General features: G+C 49.0%; 1 protein-coding gene across 1 annotated transcript in view; it reads right to left on the bottom strand.

Annotated features, from left to right (window-relative positions):
• LOC149347718 (neuronal-specific septin-3-like) overlaps window positions 1-20,411 on the bottom strand; it is a 93,024-nt gene extending 72,613 nt beyond the window's left edge. The window contains exons 1-2 of the mRNA XM_089587385.1: window positions 20,285-20,411; window positions 1,323-1,356 (exon numbers count right to left, since the gene is read on the bottom strand). Coding sequence (XP_089443511.1) covers window positions 1,323-1,356; window positions 20,285-20,296 — 46 coding nt within the window. The 5' untranslated portion in view covers window positions 20,297-20,411. The remainder of the gene's footprint in view (window positions 1-1,322; window positions 1,357-20,284) is intronic.
• Window positions 20,412-23,362: the final 2,951 nt, after the last annotated feature.

Raw genomic sequence — 23,362 nt, 5'->3', positions numbered from 1 at the left:
TCCGGGATAGACCCCTCTCTCCATTGTGGCACCGCTCCCTGCATTGTCACCCCAGCAGGGTCATGAGAACCGGCCGACGCCATTGGCTGGAAGGGGAGTTCTTTGACGGGGAAAAGCCGCTGCCTTCTTGAGTTGTATCCGAGTATAGATGTTAATGTAGTAGTAGTAGTGGTGGTGGTGGTGGTGATGGTGGACTATAGATGTTAATGTAGTAGTAGTAGTCGTCGTGATGGTGGTGATGGTGATGTGGTGGTGGTGGTGGTTTTATTTAACATAATTCAAAAGGAAGGAAAAGATTTTTGCTATAGCCCCGGCGTCTGCCATCGCTACGGGAAGCACCTGAGCTGGAGCAGCGGAAATAAAGGGACAGGAGGCAGAGAAATGAAATGAAAGAGGCGAGGGGAATGAAAAGATAAGGGGGGAGAGGTACACTGTACAAGTGATCTGTTAACATTTTAACATATACACAGGTGGGGGCGCATGTGATGTTCTTAAAGTGGAATAATAGCACGAGATGTAATCAAGGTTTCGAATTTGAGGCACGCATCTCTGATCTGGAACATCTACGTTGCCACGTACACAATCATCGACAAACATTGGAGGGGACACTGAAGTTCCGCCTTAAGAGTATTACGCGATAGCGGTAAAGGGTTAATGCCCATATATGCGGAACTGGTCTTGTCTTTACTTTCATAGATAGCTGGGAGTCCTCATGCCACGCCTGGCGCAGTGGTGCTGCGGTCAAGCGATGCGCCATTGCCCTGCGATGGCAGGCGCTCCCAGCGGTGGGGCTTGTGCGACCCAGATTGATCTTCCCAAGCAACCTCTCGCGGTGAGCAGTTTACTGAAAATTCGGTGGGATGATGATGATTAAAACTTTTATATCAATTTATTTAGGAGGGCCCCTACTCCCCGCCCCTGGCACGCAGGCCCATAGGGACGAGGGCCGCGACTAAAGACTGGATGCATTGGTTCCGGTGAGCACGTTGCGATGACGTCACAAGGTCACGTGACCTAGATGGCGCACCTGCCACCTAGGTCGCTTCTCTGGGGATTTTTCGGGAATTTTTCGTCCACGATCAACGACGCCTGCTCCTTAACGCTATAGAGAACTTTAGAAGAAAAGAAACCTCCTTCCTAATGATCCTAATAACCCTAATAACCTTCTTCAGTACCTATTGGTCTTTAGGCGGCGTCACAAGCAAACCACGTGGACTGAATACATTTCACCATGCTGCACATCCTAGGACCTCTTGGTTCGAACCGATGCAATGGCTGTATAGAGATGTGGTGACGGTGTACTTAGGATGCTGGACACTCACCTTCCAAGACATGCTGGGACAACACAGTGCAGCCCTGGAAAAGAAAAAAGAAAAGACGGTGGAGTGTGAAACATTGGTCCAATATGTCTTTTCGCTCGCTCGTTTTCGATCAGCCCTTATAAAAATGGTCTATATGCAGTCTGTAGACTTCTTATAGACTCTGTTGCCTTCCTATGGATTTTTTGGTGTTCATAGTCTATATACAAAAGTCTACTAAAAGTGTTTAGCCATAAATCTGTAGGTTGTCTGTAAGCTGTCTATAACATTTGTATTGCCTATAAATTGTTCTCTAGGTTTTGTCTATAGAGGGTCTATAGACTTAATAGACAGAAGTCTACGGACAGTCTATAGACTGTCTATAGCATTTCTATTGCCTGTAAACGGTTCTCTAGGATTTGTCTATAGAGAGTCTATAGCCTTAATAGACAGGAGTCTACGGACAGTCTATGACTGAAAAATTTTGTAAGGGAGCACGTGAATGCACACATGGTAGTCGAAGTACACACTCCAGATTTTGGTTGGTATTTCGTGTAGTGTAGCTTTCCTGCCGAATCGAATGTGAATAGAGTTGGCCAACACCGAATCGTATACGAATAGAGTTTGGTTTGGTTTTACGTGGGTTTAACGTTCCAAGGCGACTCAGGCGATGAGGGACGCCGTAGTGAAGGACTCTAGAATTTCGCCTAGAATCGCCTAGAGCAAACAGTCGAATCGAATATTCATGTAACGAATAAGTCTTGCGAACCAGTTAACTGTTTGTGAAGTATTTATGGAGCCTATAAAAAGTCTATTAATGCTCAAATCCTACTGAATTTAGTCTATAAAAAGACAATATGTTCTTGACTTCAAAAATTGGAATGAGATTTTAAACGCTTCGTGTCTGAGAAACAATGGGCATTACAAATATTTAAACAGTACGTTAAGAATTTAAAGTTTAAACATGGATTATAAACTATTCGTCTTTCGAAAATGTAAACGAACTGCCAAACTCAATACAAAACAAAAACCTCTCCATCCCTCCGGAGTCGGCGCCTGTGACTCCAGTGTTTTAGACGAGGCTGCTCATGTCTGCGAGGGCGCGTTCACTATGGGAAGGAGTGTGTCTGTTATGCGAGTAACTGCGGTAATATAAATCGGCACTGGTAAACCGTGTGGGCTTTTCACCGAGTATTTTCTACGCGCAACCGCAGGCAAGTAGGAGAGTTCGTGTATACACACCAACGACCTATGAATGTCGTCATACGCCAGATGATGCCTATAATGTCACGGGCAAAACTGAGTCTGTTGTTGTTGTTTACCTGAGGCTTCTGCGTCTGCTTCTTCGTCAACTACAAAGCAGCCATCGACACCCTACGCAATCTTTTGTATGATCATCATCATCCAGTGCAGGACAAAGGCTAATCTCCAGTCAGCCCTGTCATGCGCCTGCTATATACGGCCTCCATATTCCACCAAAATCAGGTGAAAATAAAAAAAGAAACAAACTTAAGTAGCCGCGCTCAAAAGGGCACAGGGTGGTATAACTTTTAGCCCTATGCATGCTCTTTGTTTTTTGTTTTTTTTTAACAGCGAAAGCTGTTATACGGAGCCGTCCCCGGCGGATTCGCGGCGTAGGCGGTGAACATTCGGTCATGTGTCATCACGTGATCAGCGCAAGGCACGTGACCGCGCGCCCTTTGCGGTAGCCCAGGCTGGCCCAAAGTCTGGTTAGGAACCAGCATAAGACAGGCAGCAGCACGGTGACAGCTGTCACTTAGTTTAGCCCGTCACACTGCAGAGCGGAAACACTTGGCAATATTTCACGACTTCCTTTGATACCCATCGGGCATATCGAAGCAGCAGTGTATCTCTCCGGGCGTCAGCCGTACGGCTGCAATAATATAGATCTGCTTTGTAACCTGTATACTCCTTTCTCTGGGAGTTCACATTGCACTGTACGTTGAAATGAACATAAAGCGAACGTGGCGCCCTTGAGCGAGCTGGAAAGCGACGACTCATGAGTTTACGGTTCAAGGCCGAACGCCCCGACGCAAGGGGCGTATAGATGCTGTACAAAGCGTGTGAGCCGAAGAAGAGGAACGTTAGCTGGTGCGAGCGGCTTTTCGAAGTCGGCGAACATCGTGCACATAGTGGAGGTAAGTGGAGGCAGGGTAGCGAGCGCTGGCACTAGGCGTCACTAAGCGCTTGAGTGGCGCCTCATAAAGACGGCGCCTGCAATGAGATAAGAAGATAGAGCAAAAAATTGGAGGAGACGCTTAAGATCCGTCTTAAGGGTATGGCGCGATAGCGTAGTGGGTTAATTGCCATATATATGCAGAAGGTCATTATCTACTTCACATTCATAGATTACTGGCAGTCCTCATACCCGTCCTGGTGGCTCGTCTACCGAGCTGGAGTACCCGGGTTCGAACCCGACCGCGGCGGCCGCGTTTCGATGGAGGCGGAACGCAAGAGGCGCCCCTTGTGCTGTGCGATGTCAGTGCACTATAGGGATCCCCAGGTGGTCTAAATTATTCCGGAGACCTCCACTACGGCACCTCTTTCTCTCTTTCCTCTTTCAGTCCTACCTTCCTCCCTTCCCTTACGGCGCGGTTCAGGTGTCCGCCGAGATATGTGAGACTGATACTGCGCCATTTCCTTTCCTCAAAAGCCAGTTTACAAACTTACCCAGTGGTGCAGCGGTTAAGCGATGCGTTACTCCTCTGCGATGGCAGGTGCTCCCAGCGGTTGGACTTGTTCGCCCCAGGTTACCCTTCCCCAGCGACCAATCATTAATTGAACTGCCACCTGCCACGATGGGCAATTTGCTCATATTCCGATGGGTGACTGACGCCGCAAGGTCACGTGACCTAGGTGGCCCACACCTGCCTCCTAGGTTGCTCTCTGGGCACCACCTGCCAGAGTCACGTTGGTGATTTTTCGCTCACAGTGCCGACAACGCCGTCAACGCCGACGCCGGATTTTCTGAATAACGGGGCCTTTAACGCTATTACTTTAAACCATGGAGGTCTTGTCGAATGCAAGTCACTGAAACTAGCGGTAAGATGACGTAAACAGCTGGACAAAAAAAGCGTCGATCTCGCAACAACACGCTCAAAATAGCCGCAAGTAGCTTATAACACTCTTCCGTCCTGTACTACCGATTTGCACCGATTACAATGCACCTGTTTCACTCTTCTCTTCCCAAGATTTCAATATTTCTAGGAGACATGCGCTGAATAACAACGTAGACATAGTCTCTGTGCCTGATGTCCTACTGAAGGCCTGCGTATAAAGTCCTTGTAGATATATTTCATGTAGCAAATCGATGCGGAGTACCATCCAGTTCGCTCAGCGCCTCCACTGCCACTCCGGTTTGGTACAGAAGGAATGTACCGAATGACTGCACCCACCCCCTTCAACCTCAACCCCACCCGCTAAGAACAAGAGAAACTTGGCATCTCCCCACAAAGGTACGCGTAGGCATAACGCCTCGGCAGGACTGAACAGCGCGCACAGGACGAGGACACAGAAAAGAAGCGACAAGACACGAGCGCTGACTATCAACTGAATGATTTATTGGAGTAACATGTATACGCACACAATAACAATCTGACAGCCAGGTGCGCGTGCAACAACTAGCTCAACTCTCCGCACTTTTAGAGTGCATAACGCCTCCCCCCCCCCCCTCTGCGTCACGGACGGACGGACGGACGGACGGACGGACGGATGGATGGATGGATGGATGGATGGATGGATGGATGGATGGATGGATGGATGGATGGATGGATGGGTGGGTGGGTGGGTGGGTGGGTGGGTGGGTGGGTGGGTGGATGGATGGATGGATGGATGGATGGATGGATGGGAGCGTCCCCTTTGAAACGGGGTGGTGGCAATTGCCACCATGCTCAGCTTCTGTTTCTTTATTGTTGTTCAACTGTGTTGTCAATTCTCATTAAGATTCGCCATCTTCTTCACCTACGGTTTCCTACACTTCTAACCTTACGCCACATCTCTGCTTTTCAGTCACCAATCCTCCAATCGCTTTGTGCTAACTTCCACTGCAGATTTATTTCCATGACCATTGTTATCTTTAAACCCTAGGGCCTCCGGAAGAGTGACTGCGTCTGCATCGACATCCGGATGGATACCATCACATTTGAGTATGAGGTGTTCAATTGTTTCCATAAATCGACCATACACGGCACATGTGTCATCTTCTTTGTTAAATTTCTTTTTGTAGCTGCGCGTTCTAAGACACCCTGACCTAGCTTCAAAAAGTAGGGCACTGCCTCTTGAGTTGTCATAGAAAATTTCTTTCCTGATCTGCCTTTTCCAGTATCGATATAGTTCTACACTATGTTTCTTTTACTTTGCATTCATCCAATTTTTAACTTCCGCGTTTTTAACCTGTCGTTTAATGCTCTTTCTTTCTCCGTCCTCATGACCTGCATACTTACTGGTTAGTTTTCTAGTTCTCTTCCGGCACTGTGAGTCAACGCTCTTCCTGTATAAATATTTAAGTCATTCGCCGAGAGGCTTATGCCCCCTGTCGGTCACTGGACGCACTAGCGTCTGCGGTCGCGGCAGACGAAATCTACGGGTGCGCGGGAGTGGGCTAGCTGAGAGTATTCTAAGCACTATACCGAGAGGCCCTGCACGCGACTGAGAACCGGAGGCGCCCTTGAACTTTGAGAAGAGGGAAAGAGTGCGCTGAGTCATTTGTTTACGCCGTCCCCGCTTTTCCTCTCCGCGCCAGCCGACTCGTCACGTACACGCCTACCCCGCCAGATGCAAAAAAGATCGCTCACAACTAGAGCACCGTGTATGCATATATATCAATACAAAAACATAAATGCAGAAGATAGCCTGACACTTCCGATACATCAAAACCACCCTGTATATAAACACAGCGAGAGAAGTGCCGCAGACGGATGCGCTCAGCGTGCGGGGTCGGCGTGCTATAACTGCTCAGCGTCGCGCTCAGCGTACACAGCTGTGTAGCGTGTACGTCGTGTACGCACACAGAAAAGAGCGCGGCACGGCCGCGTTCCGTGGTAAATTAGTCTTTTCCCTCCCCCTCCCACCCTCTTCCTTTTCCTCTTTCCGTTGATTCTCGGTCATAGCGCCAGCTGGACACCACAGCGCCGTCGTCGGCACTAGTGGACCCCCTACGAACGCAATGTTTCTGCTTTCTCTCGCCTGGGAAGGAAGGGGGAGGGCGCATTTGATTTACGCATGGACGGAGAATGGCGTTATGAGGGCCGCGAGTGATTTATGCGGAGAGAAAGGAACGAGTTTGTTGCTTTCGCGTGTGCACCCCGAGGTTGCTGAAACGTTGTGAGCACGGAATTTCCTATGTGGGCCGAGGCGACCAGGGAACGTATTCCGAAACAGTGCTTGCGCGCGATTATTTTTTCTTTATTTTTATGCTACCTCCAACGACCATCCCCGCACTCGATGCCGAAGCCGACAATTGATATTGCAGGATTGCCTGCCAATTATGAGCTCGCAGATCGCAACTGTACCGTACGGAGGCAGCCTCCAACTTTACTGGCACACGTAAGCTAACTGCAACGAGGAATCGTACGACACTATCCGGAACGCTGTACGACAAACGGTTGTGTCACTATTTTGGCGCGAATGTGGCCGGCGAAGACTGGCGCCACATTGAAGTCGGCCAGTGGGGAGCATACATAGACTAACGATATGTAGGACTGTATGAAATGGCGGTGCTGGGCGTGCTGTGTATACGACATACGGTCGTTTGATGACGTCACTCTATTTTCCTTGCCATTGCTGTGATTTTCTGTACCATTTGCGAGTGCACATACACATACACACGCACCGCCGACGTTTCTCGTAATGTGACTAGTAATGCTTGCGCATTAATAGTTAGCCGGCTGCTGTACACACTGTCTTTTGCATTGGATTACTGCATCTAAATTGCTCGAGGAGTGCAATGCATCCTTCGGCTCGGCTGCTGGCCCGAAAGATGCGGGTTCAGTCCCGGCCGCGGCGGTCGAATTTCGATGGAGGTGAAATTCTAGAGGCCCGTGTACTGTGAGATGCCAGTGCAAGTTAAAGAACCCCGGGTGGTCGAAATTTCCGGAGCCCTTCAATACTCCGTCCCTCATAGCCTGAGTCGCTTTGGGACGTTAAACTCCCATAAGCCAAACCAACCAACCGCCCTAGTATTTGTCGTCAATACTGAGCAGCGTGGCGAAAGCTACTCAGCTGAGAGGAGAGCCGAGGTGGCGGACCTGCTTGCATATCATTGGCTGGCGCGCTTACGTCATCCAGTCACGGCAGTCAAGGACTCAAAGGCCAAGGCCAGTCAGGGTCCATTCCGACACGCAGAGACGTCTGCGATCTTGGTCCCAAATCCACTGACCTCAGCTCTGTGGCTTCTACAACGATGCCCATTATCAGTGCAGAAGAGTATATAGTGATCTTTCATTATCCTTGTCAGTGCTGTCAGCTGGGGCCCCCCTAAGCGCGAAAGTAATGAACAATGATGATGATCGTGACGATTGATGGTAAAGATAAGATAAGACAACGCGCCCGCTTTCGTCACGGGTTATTGACTTGCCCATTGCACCCAGACAGAATAGATAGGTGGAGCTTGTTTGCAGCAATTCTATTCGATGACTATACAGTCGGGTACTATTCACGCATGAACGAAACCGCAAATGCTTCTAAAACGAGGCCCTCCACCCAATCTCATAGTCATCATCATCAGCCTGACTACGCCCACTGCAGGGCAATGGCCTCTCCCGTGTCTCTCCAATTAACCCCGTCCTTTGCCAGCTGCGCCCACCGTATCTCCGCAAACTTTTTAATCTCATCCAGCCACCTAACTTTCCGCCGCCCCCTGCTACGCTTGCCTTCTCTTGGAATCCACTACGTCACCCTTAAAGACCAGCGGTTGTCTTGCCTTCGCATTACATGCCCTGCCCAAGCCCACTTCTTCCTCTTGATTTCGACTAGGATGTCATTAACCCGCATTTGTTCCCTCACCCACTCCGCCCGCTTCCGGTCTGTTAGAGTTGCACCTATCATTTTTCTCTCCATAGCTCGCTGCGTTGTCCTATATTTCCACGACGTCGCATGAACAGCCTTATGCCTGCCCCGGCCACTAACAAATACAGGATAGCAACTGCAAGGCGGATTACCTCGACGTCGTGAAAACAGATCGTCGACGTTGGTTTCCGGGTATCGTTTCAGGAGCATTTGCGGTTTCGTTTTCATGATTAGTACACAACTTAGGAAAATCTTGTTAGAGACACGATGGCGGACTCATGACATCGTAGGTTTATGCCAGAGTTGCATAGATGGTGCGTCTTCGGAAGACTGCGCGACTATTCTTGTGGCTAGTGTCTGGCAGGGACCAGCATGCGATCAGCTGGCCCTTGCTGTCAAAAGAAGAGGGTGAGAGGCTCCGAGAAAAGGGCGATCGACCCTAGCAGTGCTTCCGCATGTGCGCGCGTTCTCCCTGACGGCTCGCCCGCGCCTATGCACGTGTTTATAATATTATAGAGTCCTCAGATCCGTGACGCGCTGATGGACCGCAGATGCGTCCGGGAACGCCCCTTCCCCCCCCCCCCCCCTCTACCGCCTGTCACTCACAGGAGCAGCGCCCTCTCTCAGCCGGGTCATAATATACAGCGCTCAGAGCACTACATCCTACGCTGCTTATAAGTCCACGGCTATACATACTAGCATGTATAACGGTTTATATGTGGCGGGTGTCTGCCTTATTTCTACCCCGGTACTTTTTCAAGAGAGAATAAAAAGTTGCGAATAGTCGAGAAAACGACAAAATATTGTCCAATATACGACAGACGATATACGACAGGATGTTTTGTCGTAACGACAGATTTTTCTGTAGTTATGCATGCTACAGGAAAATCTGTTGCTACAAACAGAAAGTAGTAAAACGGGAGTAATTAAGCTGTCCTCTAGCGCACTCCCTTTTATAAAGCGGAATGCGCCAGAGGAGAACTTGCTCCCTTTTTACTCCCATATAGGCGTATGCGAGTACGAATGATTCCGTACGAATGATCCCGGATGCTTCCATTCCCAGTACAGCGCACGGTCAATATATAGGCAAATAAAGGCGCGATGACAAGCGCGATTATTGGGCGGATAAATTTAGATTATACCCACGACCTCCGGTTCCGGGCGAGCGAGCCTCTACATAATACGGTCATAATAGAGGCATGCATCAATGTCCGCGACGAGTAGCCGAACAGAGAGGAGCTTCGAATTTTGCCGTTGAACGAACCCTACACGGGAAATGCCGCGCTGTAACAAGGCGAGCGGTCTGAGTAAGCAGGCGACCCCCCATATACTAGACGTTGACACAAGATGAGCTGCGCATATGTTGAAGAGTGGAAGGGGAGACCAAACTACGCTGTGTATGACGGTTCTAGGGCCATGAACTCTACCCTTACAAAGGTTTGATCTGAAACTCCGCAGATTCTGCTCGGAAGTTCCATGAAGGATATATTGGGGCAGAATAACGGAGGATTGTCAATAGAGGTTTATGCAAGGGCTGCAACGTCTGTGCATTAATACTTCTCTCGCAGGCTAAAAAAAAAACAAAAAAAAAACGGAGCGTAAAACAGACAGTAAAGAGCTCACAGAATCATATGGTCGCTCTGAAAGCAGCGTATTCAGGTTCGATGCACCCTCTCGTATTACTGGTGAAAAGCATTCAGGCAGCGTGTCTTGCTTTACAACATGAGTATATTGTAGAGTTTGGACAACCCTCGTCTTCCTCCAGGGCCGGATTTATTGGCCCCTGAGGGCTTGGGAGAAGTGGTAAAGAGGGGGGGGGGGGGGGTCGCATTTGAACCGCGTATGTCTTGGAGTCTTTTTCGTCGAAAAAATCTATGAAGACGCTTTCAATTGACTCTGGTTTGTGACATGGCACAAAACGTAAAAACAAGCCCTTCTACTCCATCACTGTTTTTACCGGCAGCGTACCCGTGTGCAGCTTAAAAAAAAAAAAAAAAAAAACGTCTTCACAACCGTTGGCTCCACCATTTTCGTTTTATAACATTTTCTCCTTGTCCTCCACCATAAAAGATCAAAACCGTGTTGCTTCTTCGTGAACAAAGGCGACCCTGTTATATGTGTTTCCTTACGACTGCATATGGTAATTAGTTGGCGTAGCATTAGAAAGGGAAATATTAAAATAATAATAAAAGGAAACAAAGTAAAAACAATACTTTCGCATTCCAAGCACGGAAGTGGACCATTTTTGACCGATAATCTGCGCGAACTCGGTACCCCGTGGTAGTCTGGTTCAGACTCTGCCTCTACAAAAGTGCTTGAAGGAAGGCATGCTTCAAGGACAAGCCTTACTCCACCGTAACGCGACGCGAGCTCCACTCTTTCCGATGCGCGCTCCACCGTGACATTGCATGCATACCCGTGAACATATGGCGAGGTTCTGAGAGCACTCGACGTTCAGGAAGTGGGCCGCTCGAGATAAGCGCTCACGTCCACGTACCCAATTCTGAAAGGCCAGGGGTCGGCCTGCTGGCTTGTCCAACGTTACCCCTCCAGCCCGACAAGTGATAGAGTATACGCATGGTGCAGCATTTCTACCAGTCCGAACAATGCGCGGTATCAGCGTTGTCCCGATCAAATTGTACCGCATGAGGATATCACATATAGAAACCCTACAGGGCGTACAACGTTGACGGCCTGCATTGATCTCACACTGATTGACATGCTGGTGAACCAGACGAAGGCCAAAGCTGCATATATTACGCCTAATTCGCTCATGTCCGCCACCTGGTCCGGTGAAAGCCTTGTGGAAGCTGTGCTCGAGGTTAACCATCACGGCGCTCCTGACGTCACGCGCAAGCAGAAATTATGTCAGCTAAGGATGTAATCAAGAAGACCAAAACTGATGCATGTATACCTGAAGCTCAAAATGGATACTGCAGCGCTAGTATATTGCAGCGGTCGTCGAAGTTACACTGCACATGTGTGCATCAACCAAGCAACTCGGGGAACGTGATCTTTTCAGCTAGCAATTAACATAAAGACCTCCTTGAGGGTGTCCACCCATGCAACATAGCCAAAGCAAAACAAAACGTCCCTTTCAACCGCAGCGGTGGTCTAGTGGTCTGAACACCCTCCTCTCATGCTGGAGGTGCGGGTTTCGATCCCCAGTGTCGCCGGGTACCCACCGGTGATACAATGGGTACAAGCTTCCCCTGGCTTGGTGCTCGGCTTATCTTGGGTGAAATGCTTGGGAAATGGGTCCTTGACCCCACCTTGAGCAAACGAAAAAACTTGTGCCGTGGCGATCTTTAACCGCAGATGCCCTTGCGCCATTAAAATTCGTCATCATCAAAACGTCCCTTCCAAAATATGCACCCCTTCCCGGGCCCCTCTTCAATACCCCTAGCTGTCCCACTGCGCCTCAATTTCAATGCAGCCGTTCGCCGGAGATAGGTATCGAGGTACCCAGCTCTGGGGAAAGGTGGAAGGTTCCCCGGTAAGATACCGAACTTTACTTGTTGAATGTCCCTGGTTTACTACGACCAGTGTCGAGGGGTATCAAGACCCGGATACACCTAAGGCCAAGTGAGAAAGGTCTTTTAAAATCATTCCTTCCTTCCTCGCTTCTGTAGGCAGACCATGTGTTGCGTAACACATGGACTCCACAACGAAGTGTAATGGAACATGCAACCAACAAAAGCGCTCGCGTCAGCTGGATTTCGCACACTCAACTCCCTTAAAAGCCTCCGCGTCTGGCCGGCGCAAGCGATGCAGGTAAATTGAAAACAACGCGTACAGCGCTGTAATAAGGATATGGAGCTCGCGCACGTCATTCAAACCTGCCCACGCTTTTCACGGCTCGGGTCAACTCCTTGACGCAGCGAGCGGGCTGCTCTTGACGTCTGCATGCATATGCCGGGCTCAGATGGCGTTTCGAGGTCGATCGCCGCGGGGTCGTCGGTCGTGGCAGCCTCCCTGTTTTTTTTTTTAAGGTCAAGGCGCCTCAGCTTCTGCCCACGGCCACAGCGAATATGCGTGCGCTGTACAGGTGGGTGGACACGAGGGCGCTGGCAAGCTTCTAGTTCGTTTAGGCATACGTGTACTCTTGGGGTGTTCTATGACAGCGTGAACAGGATATGGCACTGCTTCAACGAATGAAACGCGATGTTCTATAGATATACAGCAGACATTGGACATCTCGATAAGCTTTAAAATCATTTGCACGTTACCTTCATGCATTCTTCATGCAGTGAACTTCGTCAGCCCATTTGACGGACTATGCACTCCATCATTCCATAGGTTACATCAATACTCGCCATTGCATCCTTAGTACCCATTTAATGGCCGTATTTTATCTTCGTTTTTTTTTTACCTCTTCCACGCTGCTCTCCTTCTGTCTTTATCTCCCAAATTCCCCTCCCTACGCAGAGTAGCATGCCAGCGATTTTTAAACGCCGGCTAAATTCTCTGAACTTCATTAAAGAGTATCTCTTTCTCTGAGCACAGTGCGCGACCTTCGTCTTCATCTGTACATGTATTCATCATCATCGCTCATCATCGTCTTCGGAGGAGTGGCCGCCATTATTGCGAGTGTGAGTGAAGCTCGCTCCGTCCTGTCGCACAATATAGATGTACAACTTTTATTTAACAGAAAAGAGCTTGTGTTCTCTGTTAAGTCCGCACTGGTTCACTAGGTAGTCCCACTTCTGGGACGACCTCCATGGCCCATTCCATCAGTTATTGCTGAACTTCTTTGTCTTGAAGTAGGCGTTCCCAGGAATCCGGGGCTGGCATGGGCTTTTTCAGGGGGACTTTGCCGGACATCCCCACATAATGTGATTTTGTGTATCAACCTCGCTACAGTTTGGATATGGGGGACTGAAGCCCCCTTTAGTGATTAGTGAAAGCCTGTGAGGGCCTAAAATTCATCACCCAAGCACCACAGGTAATCGGCCCAATAATGCAATCGATCCTTATTTGGAGGATCAGCCTTTGCCAATACATTGCCAATATTGGGACGAATAGCTGTGCAGCTGGGGTGCTTGTTTCCGTTGTTGTTGTTGTTGTTAGTGTCCTGAACTAAATTATAACTGAATATTTTCGCCACTGTAGCTATACTTTCGGATTCAGCAGGTGAACGAATAGCGTCTATGACGTCACAGTTCTGTTTGAGGTCACGTGAGGCATGCTGTAACGTAAATAAAATCGCTCATTCGTCGTTTTAATCCAACCCTTGCAGCAGACTGCTGAGGAGCCGAGATCAGTGCAAGTGAACAAATAGCTATTATATTGCAGGTTATATTGCAAATAGTTATTATATTGCAAATCTAAACTGCATTGGAAAAGAAATTCAGTGGGTATAATACCGGGCCATGACGATATTTATGTAGCAATACAGGTTTATTCCGGGACTGGCATGAGTTTTTTGGGGGGTACTTTGCCCGAAATCCCCACATAATGTCGGCATGGAGATGACGGCATTCCGAAGAAAGAATATGCAGCGAAAAAATGTGGCCCCGCTATATTATTTACTACCTCTTATCTCTCGGGGAATTTTTACATAATTTCCTGGTGGTATATTTTTTGCCTTAAAGCAGGTTCTTATACCCTTGACAAGTCGATTACGAACAGTAAAATTCAAAACGCCGCGTGAAGCAGACCCTTCGAACGCCATTAATGAGCTTCGCAAGGGTGCCGCTTGAACTGAAATGGCGCTTTGAAACATAAGTTGCAGGTCGCTTAGACCATTCGTATGTTTCCGAAGGCCTCTCAAAACGTGCGCTCTCGAGTTGTCCAAGGACAGGTGAAGGAAGGAAAACGTTCATTTGTCGACGACTGCATGTGATGGGGCCATTATAGAGAAGAAGCGAACGACTGAACGCGTATGGCTTTCAACCACAAGATATAATCGCGCGAGTTGCAGGGGATCCCTCGAGGAGTCCATTGAGAAAAGGCCACATCGACCGTTGCAAGCAGCGAATTGAAAACATTTGTACAACTGATTCGGCCAACCATCACTCCGTCTTTGTTCTTTTATTTGTACTTATTTTTTTTGGTCGCCTTTATACTTTTTACATGTACAAAAACTTCGAGTACACCTAACGCATTTTAAGAGTAGACTGCGGTAGCATTATAGTCGGAGACAACGTAAGTCTGCAGTGAAGCTCCGCCCACATTCAGCCTCCGCGCACAGAATTCCTGCACGACGAAAAAGTAGTCCGCTGGTTAAACGTTTCTTGTTACGTAAACAAGAAGCTTATCGCAAGAAAGAAATTATGAGCTCTAGAATTTTGATACGGGGATTGTTTGATATAGTCAAACATTAAAACGCTGATTTCGTTACCTGTTGCGATTGGCCATTGGAGTAATACAGAACGCCGCGGACCGCGGCCTAGTGTTAGCAACTGGTGATTTTTTTTTTTAAGTTGTATACTATTATAGAGATCCCCACCCTTGTTTTTCCTTACTTTTTTTTTAATTATTGTGAAGATTATAGGCATTCTTCGCTACCTGAAGCCAATGACTGGTTCTAACCGGATTTCCCCCTATTCTTCTCGTTCTTGTTCTTTCTGCCTTCTCTTTCTTGATACTTTTTCCCCTTTGTTCCGTGGGGCAGGTTGTAATGACGTCACCAGGTAACGCGACCTCTCTTTAACGATCATTAATTTAATTCCCATCTGCCACGGTGGGCAGGAATCCTCTCAAACCGGTGAGCCGGTCGCCACCTGCCACGCGTGGGCGGGTTATCACTTTTCTCGACCAATCAGCGAATTTCGTGACACAAGGAGCCTCTAAACATGTCAATAGGAGGACCAACGGATGTGGACAGCTGGGAACCGATGCCCGGTGAAATAAGCTGCAGACATAAATGCCGTGGTGTTAAAGATCTCAAGCCAACTATAGTTGCAGCGACCGGAACAACCGCCAGTCCAGCTGTGAGACACGCGTTACATTCCTGAAAGCGCCTGGAACAGCGTCACTTCGAATAAACCGGGAGTTCGAAATAAGCGAGTTTGAATTAACGACATTCCTCTTTATTCGTTCTTAGTGTAAAACAAAAACAATAAGCAAACGCAGCCGCCGCGGTGGCTCAGTGGCTATGGTGCTCGGCTGCTGACCCAAAAGACGCGGGTTCGATCCCGGCCGCGGCGGCTAGAATTTCTTTGGAGGAGAAATTCTAGAGGCCCGTGTACTGTGCGATTTCAGTGCACGTTAAAGAACCCCAGGTGGTCGAAATTTCCGGAGCCCTTCACTACGGCGTCTCTCATAGCCTTAGTCGCTTTGGGACGTTAAACCCCATAAACCAAACCAAACCAATAAGCAAACGCGAAAGCGAGAAAGAAAACCTATGGCCGGTTAATGTTATTTTGAAGATAATTTCTTTTTGTCTGGAACTTTGCATATCGCGTTCGCGGTACCATCGCCGATATTAGAAGGCAGCAGTCTCGAATACGACCCCCAAATAAATGATCCAAGGGCGATGACACATTAGTCGATGGCATACTGGGTAAATGCATTTCTGAAGACTGGTTTTAATTTATGCAAGGCATTGCATCTCTGCGTCCTCTAGAGATATAATTGCTCATCACCGGCCATAATCTTGGTTAGCTTTGCCAATTTCCTGGTTTTTGAATGAAGGACGACGTCGAAGTCTATACACCGACACCGACGTCTATACACGCTGTTTGTGCCGAGCCTGGCAGGCTATGAAGTTTTTTTTTTTTTTTTTGTAGTTGTGTACGCTGTTCCCCTAATTGCTTCTTCTAATCGCGCAGACGCGTTCGCAGGAAATCCTCTGTGGTGGAGGAAACTTTTATCAAGCAGGAAACGCCTGTCTGCTGCCTTAACTCTACTGCACGGCACAACCGTGCACGACCGATTTCCACAAGGTGAGTAATCTTCGTGTTTGAAGAAACGTGCACTCCGGACCGTGGCGAATACGTCTACTCGCTGTCCAGTCAGATAGCTTTTCATAAACTGATTCTGCCTCCCATGGGCGCAGCTATATGCTGGCTATATATGTAGGTTCTTGAGGCAACAACTCTGGCACTGACTAGTCATGTAGCCCCACCCTACTGCGAAATTCGGGAAATTTGGGAGCCAAAAGTAGGTTGAAGCGTTTCGATTACTCCGACCTTCTATCAAAATAGACAAAGGTTCACTTCAAACTCACGCCGAGGAAACTCAAGAGATGTCATCATGCCTTATCATCATCCACTTTTATGGTTTATCATCATCCATCACCGAATATTTGTGTACATATGGCGTAAATTAAAAAAAAGAGTATAGGTTTCCCACACACATTCACTAACAAATACTAAACACTCGGCAACTATACATTATTCATAATATACGTATTAGCAAATATCGTTCAAGAAAACGAGAAAGAAATGCATATTACTCTTTGTCGTATTGTGTGCTGCAAAATCTTGAAGGTCCGTAATCTCCCGCCGCTGTGGCTCAGTGGTTATGGTGCTCGGCTGCTGACCCGAGAGACGCGGGTTAGATCCCAGCCGCGGCTGTCGAATTTCCACGGAGGCGAAATTCTAGAGGCCCGTGTACTGTGCGATGTCTGTGTACGTTAAAGAACCCCAGGTGGTCGAAATTTCTGGAGCCCTTCACTACGGCGTCCCTCATAGCCTGAGTCGCTTTGGGACGTTAAACCCGCAAAAACCAAACCAAGTTCCGTAATAAATTTTCAGGGTTAACAGTCTCGGCAGTCCCTCTGGGTAGCCATATCACGCGGAACAGGGACGTTTTTGTATTTATCCTCCATTGAAATTCGACTGCCGCAGCTTGGATTCTATCCCGCGATTTTAGGTCCTGCAGCCTAACGCCATAGGCGTTAAGCCCCCTTTGAGGATGCAAGATAGTAATGGTTTGGTTTATTCAGGTTTAACATCCCAAAGCAACACAGGCTATGAGGGACCACCTGGGGTTCTTAACGTGCACTGACATCGCACAGCACACGGGCCTATAGAATTTCGCCTTCATCGAAATTCGACCGCCGCGGCCGGGATCGAACCCGCGTCTTTCGGGTCAGCAGCCGAGCGCCGTAACCACTCAGCCGCCGCGGTGGGTAAGATAGTAATGAGAAAGCCGTTAACAACGGGAAGGTGACGAGTAAAAATCCCACGTGAGGCAAGTACGAAAACGGAGTATTTCCTGGAGTCATCGCGCGCATCAATGCCGATCCGGAGGTGGAGTCCAAAGTACACCACAACTCCTGCACAACGAAGGAAGGAGCACAAAGGGTGCCTACCTATCCTCCCATCTGGCCCAGATCTGCGGACAATTTACCAATCTTTTTTTATTCTTCACCAATTGTGTAAACAGTCGTATTAGAAACCAATCCAAGAGAAAAAAAAATCATCGACAAGAAAGCTGCACACGCGATCATACGATGGGATGCGACAAATCCGCGCTAACAGTATTTGCTGTGCAGACATAGACAAAAATTTGCAGGAAAAAAAAATCTTTCTGCGTTGTCTCGGTAGCCGGTCAGATCTGCACTCTAAACACAAAGGGGTAAAAAGGGAATAAGCGCGCTAGAGAACAGCTTATTCCTTTTTTACTCCCATATAGGCATATTGTTGCGAAAGCAACACTACGCGAGTCGCCGAGCCATTTCGTGGAGCCGAAAAAAAGCCACACTGCGCATGCGCGAGGAGCAGTGACGTCACACGGCGCACAGCTGGCGCTCCGCCGCCGTCGCTGCGCGGAGGTGCTGCTGCCGCGCTCGCCAGTTGCGCATGCGCAGTAGCGGCGCATAGCTATAGCTTGCCAGGGCCGCCGCCGCGCGCTCTCCATCGCCTCTCTCTCTCTCTCCTCGTTGCTTTCGCAATCCGCCAGGTTTAACAAGAGCTAAACCACTGCCAATTTTTTGTGTTTAGAATCTGCCTGATGGAGCATGCGCATGTCTCCTCCTGCATCACTGACCTGATTTGCCTGACCATGAAGAAATATATATATATATATATATATATATATATATATATATATATATAGAAACGGGAATCAGCATCCCGCAGACTTTTGGTTTGGTTTGGTATGGGGTTTAACGTCCCAAAGCGACTAAGGCTATGAGAGACGCCGTAGTGGAGAGCTCCGGAAATTTCGACCACCTGGGGTTCTTTAACGTGCACTGGCATCGCTCAGCACACGGGCCTCGAATTTCTCCTCCAAAGAAATTCAGCCGCCGCGGCCGGGATCGAACCCGCGTCTTTCGGGACAGCAGCCGAGCACCATAGCCACTGAGCCACCGCGGCGGCCCCGCAGACTTTTGCCCATGACTGTACTACCATGGACAAAAGTAATCATAACACATTTCGAGCATAATATTGATCACAATCCTATTGCGTATTTCATTTCATTTCGTCGCGGGAGAGTGGAGGTGGATGGGGGCTCGCAGGCGGGGGATGAATTTTTACCGGTCCTCGGCTTTTCGCTAACGCAGTGACAACATAACCAAAAAAAAAAGAAAAGATGGCACTGGCTTGATCCTGGTCAGTGCCCTCTTATTAAGGACTCCCGAGCACTCACTGTAGAAAGAACTGACCTCTGGTGCAGTCACGAAAAGATATCTACCCGTTGTTTATTGCATCTAGCCACAGATGGTAGGGGCACCCAGTCCTGATCGACAGTTTTTGTTATCTTTGCGGGCAGCTTGTTTGTGCAGCGATAAGAGCCCAGATGGTTGCGGTGCATAAGGGCAGCCGGCCTCTCCAGTGGCCATTAAAGCCCTCTCTCAAGCTAGCTGACGCCTACGTCATTTGAGGTGTACACTATTACGTGCGCCGCCGATGGGCTGACAGGAAGTGAATAACGAACACCACATCTCACGGTGTTGCTCACACGTTAGACTGGCCCTCAATGGCCTCTCGAGAAAGCGTCGTACACGAAGCAGTAGAGGACAATTTCATGTAAAAGCCATGTAACGAAGCGACCCCAGGACAGCTTCGATGTAACGACTGTAAAGGCCTTGGTGCACTGCACTAGCAAAGCTGTTCAGAATACAGTGCAGTGAGCAATGGAAATAAAAGAAAAGAGAAGTTCTGCACTTGGAAATTTCGCCGTTAACGCTCCGCTCATTGCAGAAATGCAAAAACTGATTAATTACTGGAAAGCTGTTTCTGTGTAATCGAAGGCGTTTTAAGTGCAAATAAAATTAACCGTGCAATTAAGCTGTCTCATTAGGCTCTTTTATAGAGGCCTAAAGGCCTTGGTCATTGGCGTCCTAGGAAGAAGCGCGGTGTAAGAATGGAAGACGGTAATATTTCCGGTTATAGAATAAAGTGCATAAAATACAAATGCTAGAAAAAAAAAACAGGTGCCTTTTCACCTGCGTTTCATTTAACTTTAATCAAGCCTTTTAAATAGAATTCAGTGCGCTTTATTTTTCTTCCCGTAATTCAGCTCGAGTTCAGCACGAATGGCTTTTGACGAAGAAACAGAACTGAACCGAAAAACCTAGGATATCACTACGACACGCTTTACCTCAATTCTGATGTGTCGGTTACCGAAAGTAAATGTTATCATACGACGAAATATTAGCCTTAAGGTCGAATTTATATACAACTCGGCTTTCCGGTCCGCGAGCTACAGAATTAAAAGTGCAAATTCTAAGGGTTATAATTGGTTCCGCAGGTATAGTTACATCCTCCCCAGCATCGCGGCTTCCTCGGCGTAGTGAGCATCTGTCTGTCATTCGATACTTTCGGGATGTGGCGAGAATTACTGGCTTCGATCACCGTTCAAGACGCTCTCTCTCTCTCTCTCTCTCTCTCAAACACTACTCACACGCTTCGCCCGCTTACTACACACTGATCTCGTCTTCTGCAGCGGTCTTCAATGCACGCAGGCTCATTTACAACCGCTTTGCACTGCCAGGCCTCCCGCCTTTGACAACAACGCACCGCACACACACAGTAAAGCGACGCGGTTCAGCAAAACGAACTCACCGAGTAGCTCATCTCCTCCTACGAATCCCACATCCGCGCACAATCCAAGCCGTTATCTTCGAACGCCGCGCCCCTGCGAAAACGCTTTCGTCTGCTCCACTCATCCCGCGCGCGCCGCAACATCGCTTCTGTGACTCGCTAGAGGGCGCCGCCATTGCTTATATATATTTCGCCTTCTCTCTCCTACCCTCTCCACCGTTTTGCTTTTTTGTACGCAGCCGTACGCGCAACGCTTGTGTGTGTACATCTGCCGCGGCCCCTGCTTTACTTGCCACCGCCACCACCGCGGGGCGAGCCAGGGATTGCAGCGCATTTCCTTCTTTGACGAGAAGGGCGGACTGAGACGAGAGGAGCGGAGCTGCGTTTGTGTGTGCGTGCGTGCGTACGTCGATGAGTTTGTTACTTCGCTGTACACACAGCCCATTCGGGCGCTGCCTTTCCCGAAAACGCCTCTCTCGACCGAGGCCTCGGCCCAAGCGGAAACATGCCGGGTTCTGCGACATTTCTCTCCGCGACGGCCCGCCTTTCTCTGTGTACTTGCATTGATAGCGGCGGCGCCGCAGACCTAGCTGCGGAGAGCGCGGGAATATTGCGGCGGAGACTGGTTTACTTGTTTTGCTTGTGCCTAGCTTTTCTTTCGCTTCTGTCGTCTGCTGGTTTTCTTCTCTCTGTCGTCTGGTCATTTTCTCTTTTTCGTCTGCTCATTTCCGTCTGCTCGCCGATCGAGGGCGAGGTGCACTGTGTATACGTTTCTTTCTGCGTGTAGATTTTCTCTTAAGATTTTCGCTTTCGTTTTTTTTTTCTTTCGCGCTTGGCTTGCTCCAGGCTCCTCCTACGGAGAGCTTTATTTACATCCGCTGCCGGCGGCCACGCTTAGGAAGCAGAAGGGTTCCCCCGGCGCTTTGAGAAAGCCGACCGTCCGTCGAGCTTGGAGATTGGAATGCTACTCGGGCTGCTGCTGCTGCTGCTGCCGCTGACAGTCGTTGCACGCAAGAACCCTCCTCCTCATACATATATGGCGCTTCTGTACGCCGTGGGCATCCAACGTGGGCGATGTTGTTCGGCCGGAACGTGAAAGACCTGTTTAGGGCAAAGTCAGGAGCCAAGCCTGCGGGCGCGTGGTTGAGTAGTTTGCGCGAGCGTGGTTCCTGATTATTGACGGTCTCTTATACAAGCACGTGTAGGGGAATGCCTTAACGAGAAGCCCGCGAACGCGGCGCCACCTGCGCTTTTTTTTTTTGCTCTTGTGAGCATCGTGGCAGTAGCTAATTTTCTTCCTTGGAGGATATTAGCCGCGTCTAAACTCTTCAGCAATGTGCACTAACCAGTGCATTCGAGGGGAATTTGTGCACGTATGCACAGCCTTATTTAGCGCTGCGCAGACTTGCCACAAGATATGCATGCTAAGCTCCAAGATTTTCTCATCAACTTTACCTAAGATATCTCAGCCGCACCGGTTACACCACAGCGAAACATTTCCAACGTTCTCGACTTGTCGCCTCTTTGTGAACAAATAAATTAGCAGGTGGTATTTTGTACCAGGGTGCAATTCCTTGTCTTTCCCGTTCTTCAGAAATGAGAAGCACTCCCCCCCCCCCCAAAAAAAAAAAGAAAAAAAAAGAATATTCGTGTAAGATGGCTATGCAGATTTAGTTTACCATGTGGTATGATCAGAAGCAGAGATAAAGAAAACGTCTATTTATTCCGGGTCAAAAGGCGCAAGGAAAATTTGTGCGCTGTGTTTAATATTTCGCCTAGGACGCGTTACGACCGGACCGCAATTATAGTTGAACTTCAAAAGACGCGCGTTCAACAACTCATGCCGTTGCCCGACGCGTCATCCAGCGGCGAAACCGCGAAACTAGCAGAACGGCCAATACGCTGCAGCACAACTGAAGGAGGCGTGGTGCGCGGACGGTTTTTAGATGAAGACTCGGATGCTTTGGTCATGGTCTTGTTACACCCCGTAACATCGCACTGTCGTCGCTAAATAGTGCTCGTACGAAAGTGACCCGTGTGTTGTGAAAGTGCGGATTTGCTGCAGCAACTCGAGGGGGGAATATGGGCCGGAGCTGCTTCGTTCCAAATTGCAGCGGAGCCAAAATAGAGAAAGTGATCGTATTCAAAGCCCCGTCAGACCCAAAACGGCTGGCGGCATGGGACGCAGCCATCGGTCGGAAAGACCGCCTGCTCACTCCCAAGGACGGTGTCTGCATACGGCACTTCGCGGAAGACATGATCATCCGGAGACGGTACTTTGCCGCTCTAGGCAGCGAAACCTTGCTCGATGTTCCGAAGCGGAGCGCACTGACAAGTGACGCCGTCCCGTGCATTTTCATGCCTCCTGCAAGCTCGATACCGAAGCAGCGTAGATGCCGAGCGACCGGAAGTCCACCGCCGGAAACGTCGAAAGAGGCGGGGTCAGTTGAAGAGGCCATAATGCAACAAGAATGCCCGGGAATGCTCGAGATTAAGGAAGAACCAAGAGAACCGTTGGACGAATGCCCAGCTGAGATGGCAGTAATTAAAGAAGAGGAAAAGGAACCGTTAGGCCCTGCTGATCAGGATCCCCCACACAGTGGACATGCGCCATTACTTCAGGGGCAACAGCAGGAACCAGAGCAGTGCTGTCTTGGCATACTGTCCGAAGTGGTGGCAGTGAAACGGGAAGAAACAGAAGCTTCGGGCGTTGCAGAGCAGGAGCAGTACCTTGGCATTCCGTCAGTCCATGGAGAGTTAAACGAACTTCAGTGCAACTCTGCTTGCGAGCGAACATCGCAAGCTGCTTTTCAGGAACCAAGCGCAGGTGTCGACACTGGGGCTATTACGGAGACGGCTGCCGAAAAAGCACAAGTTGCCTTGGCTGGAAAAGACGGCCGTCAGTGTCCGGATTTCTTGGATCCATCGGTGGTTAACTTACCTGACACGGCGTGGAACTACCACAGACTATTGAAAAACGGACTTCACAGCTTTTGTTTCGTGCAGGTCAGCTTGACGCCATCAGGAAGTCCATTCTCGTCAAAGGTCTTGATGGTCCAGCAGGTTGAAGGAGGGACGTTCAGCTTGAGCACATTTGCG

Source organism: Amblyomma mixtum, chromosome 4 (genome assembly GCF_055824585.1).
Source record: "Amblyomma mixtum isolate Tamu chromosome 4, ASM5582458v1, whole genome shotgun sequence".
NCBI classification, from domain to species: Eukaryota; Metazoa; Arthropoda; class Arachnida; order Ixodida; family Ixodidae; genus Amblyomma; species Amblyomma mixtum.
Note: the sequence above shows the minus strand (reverse complement) of the source record. Positions and strands in the feature narration are given on the sequence as shown.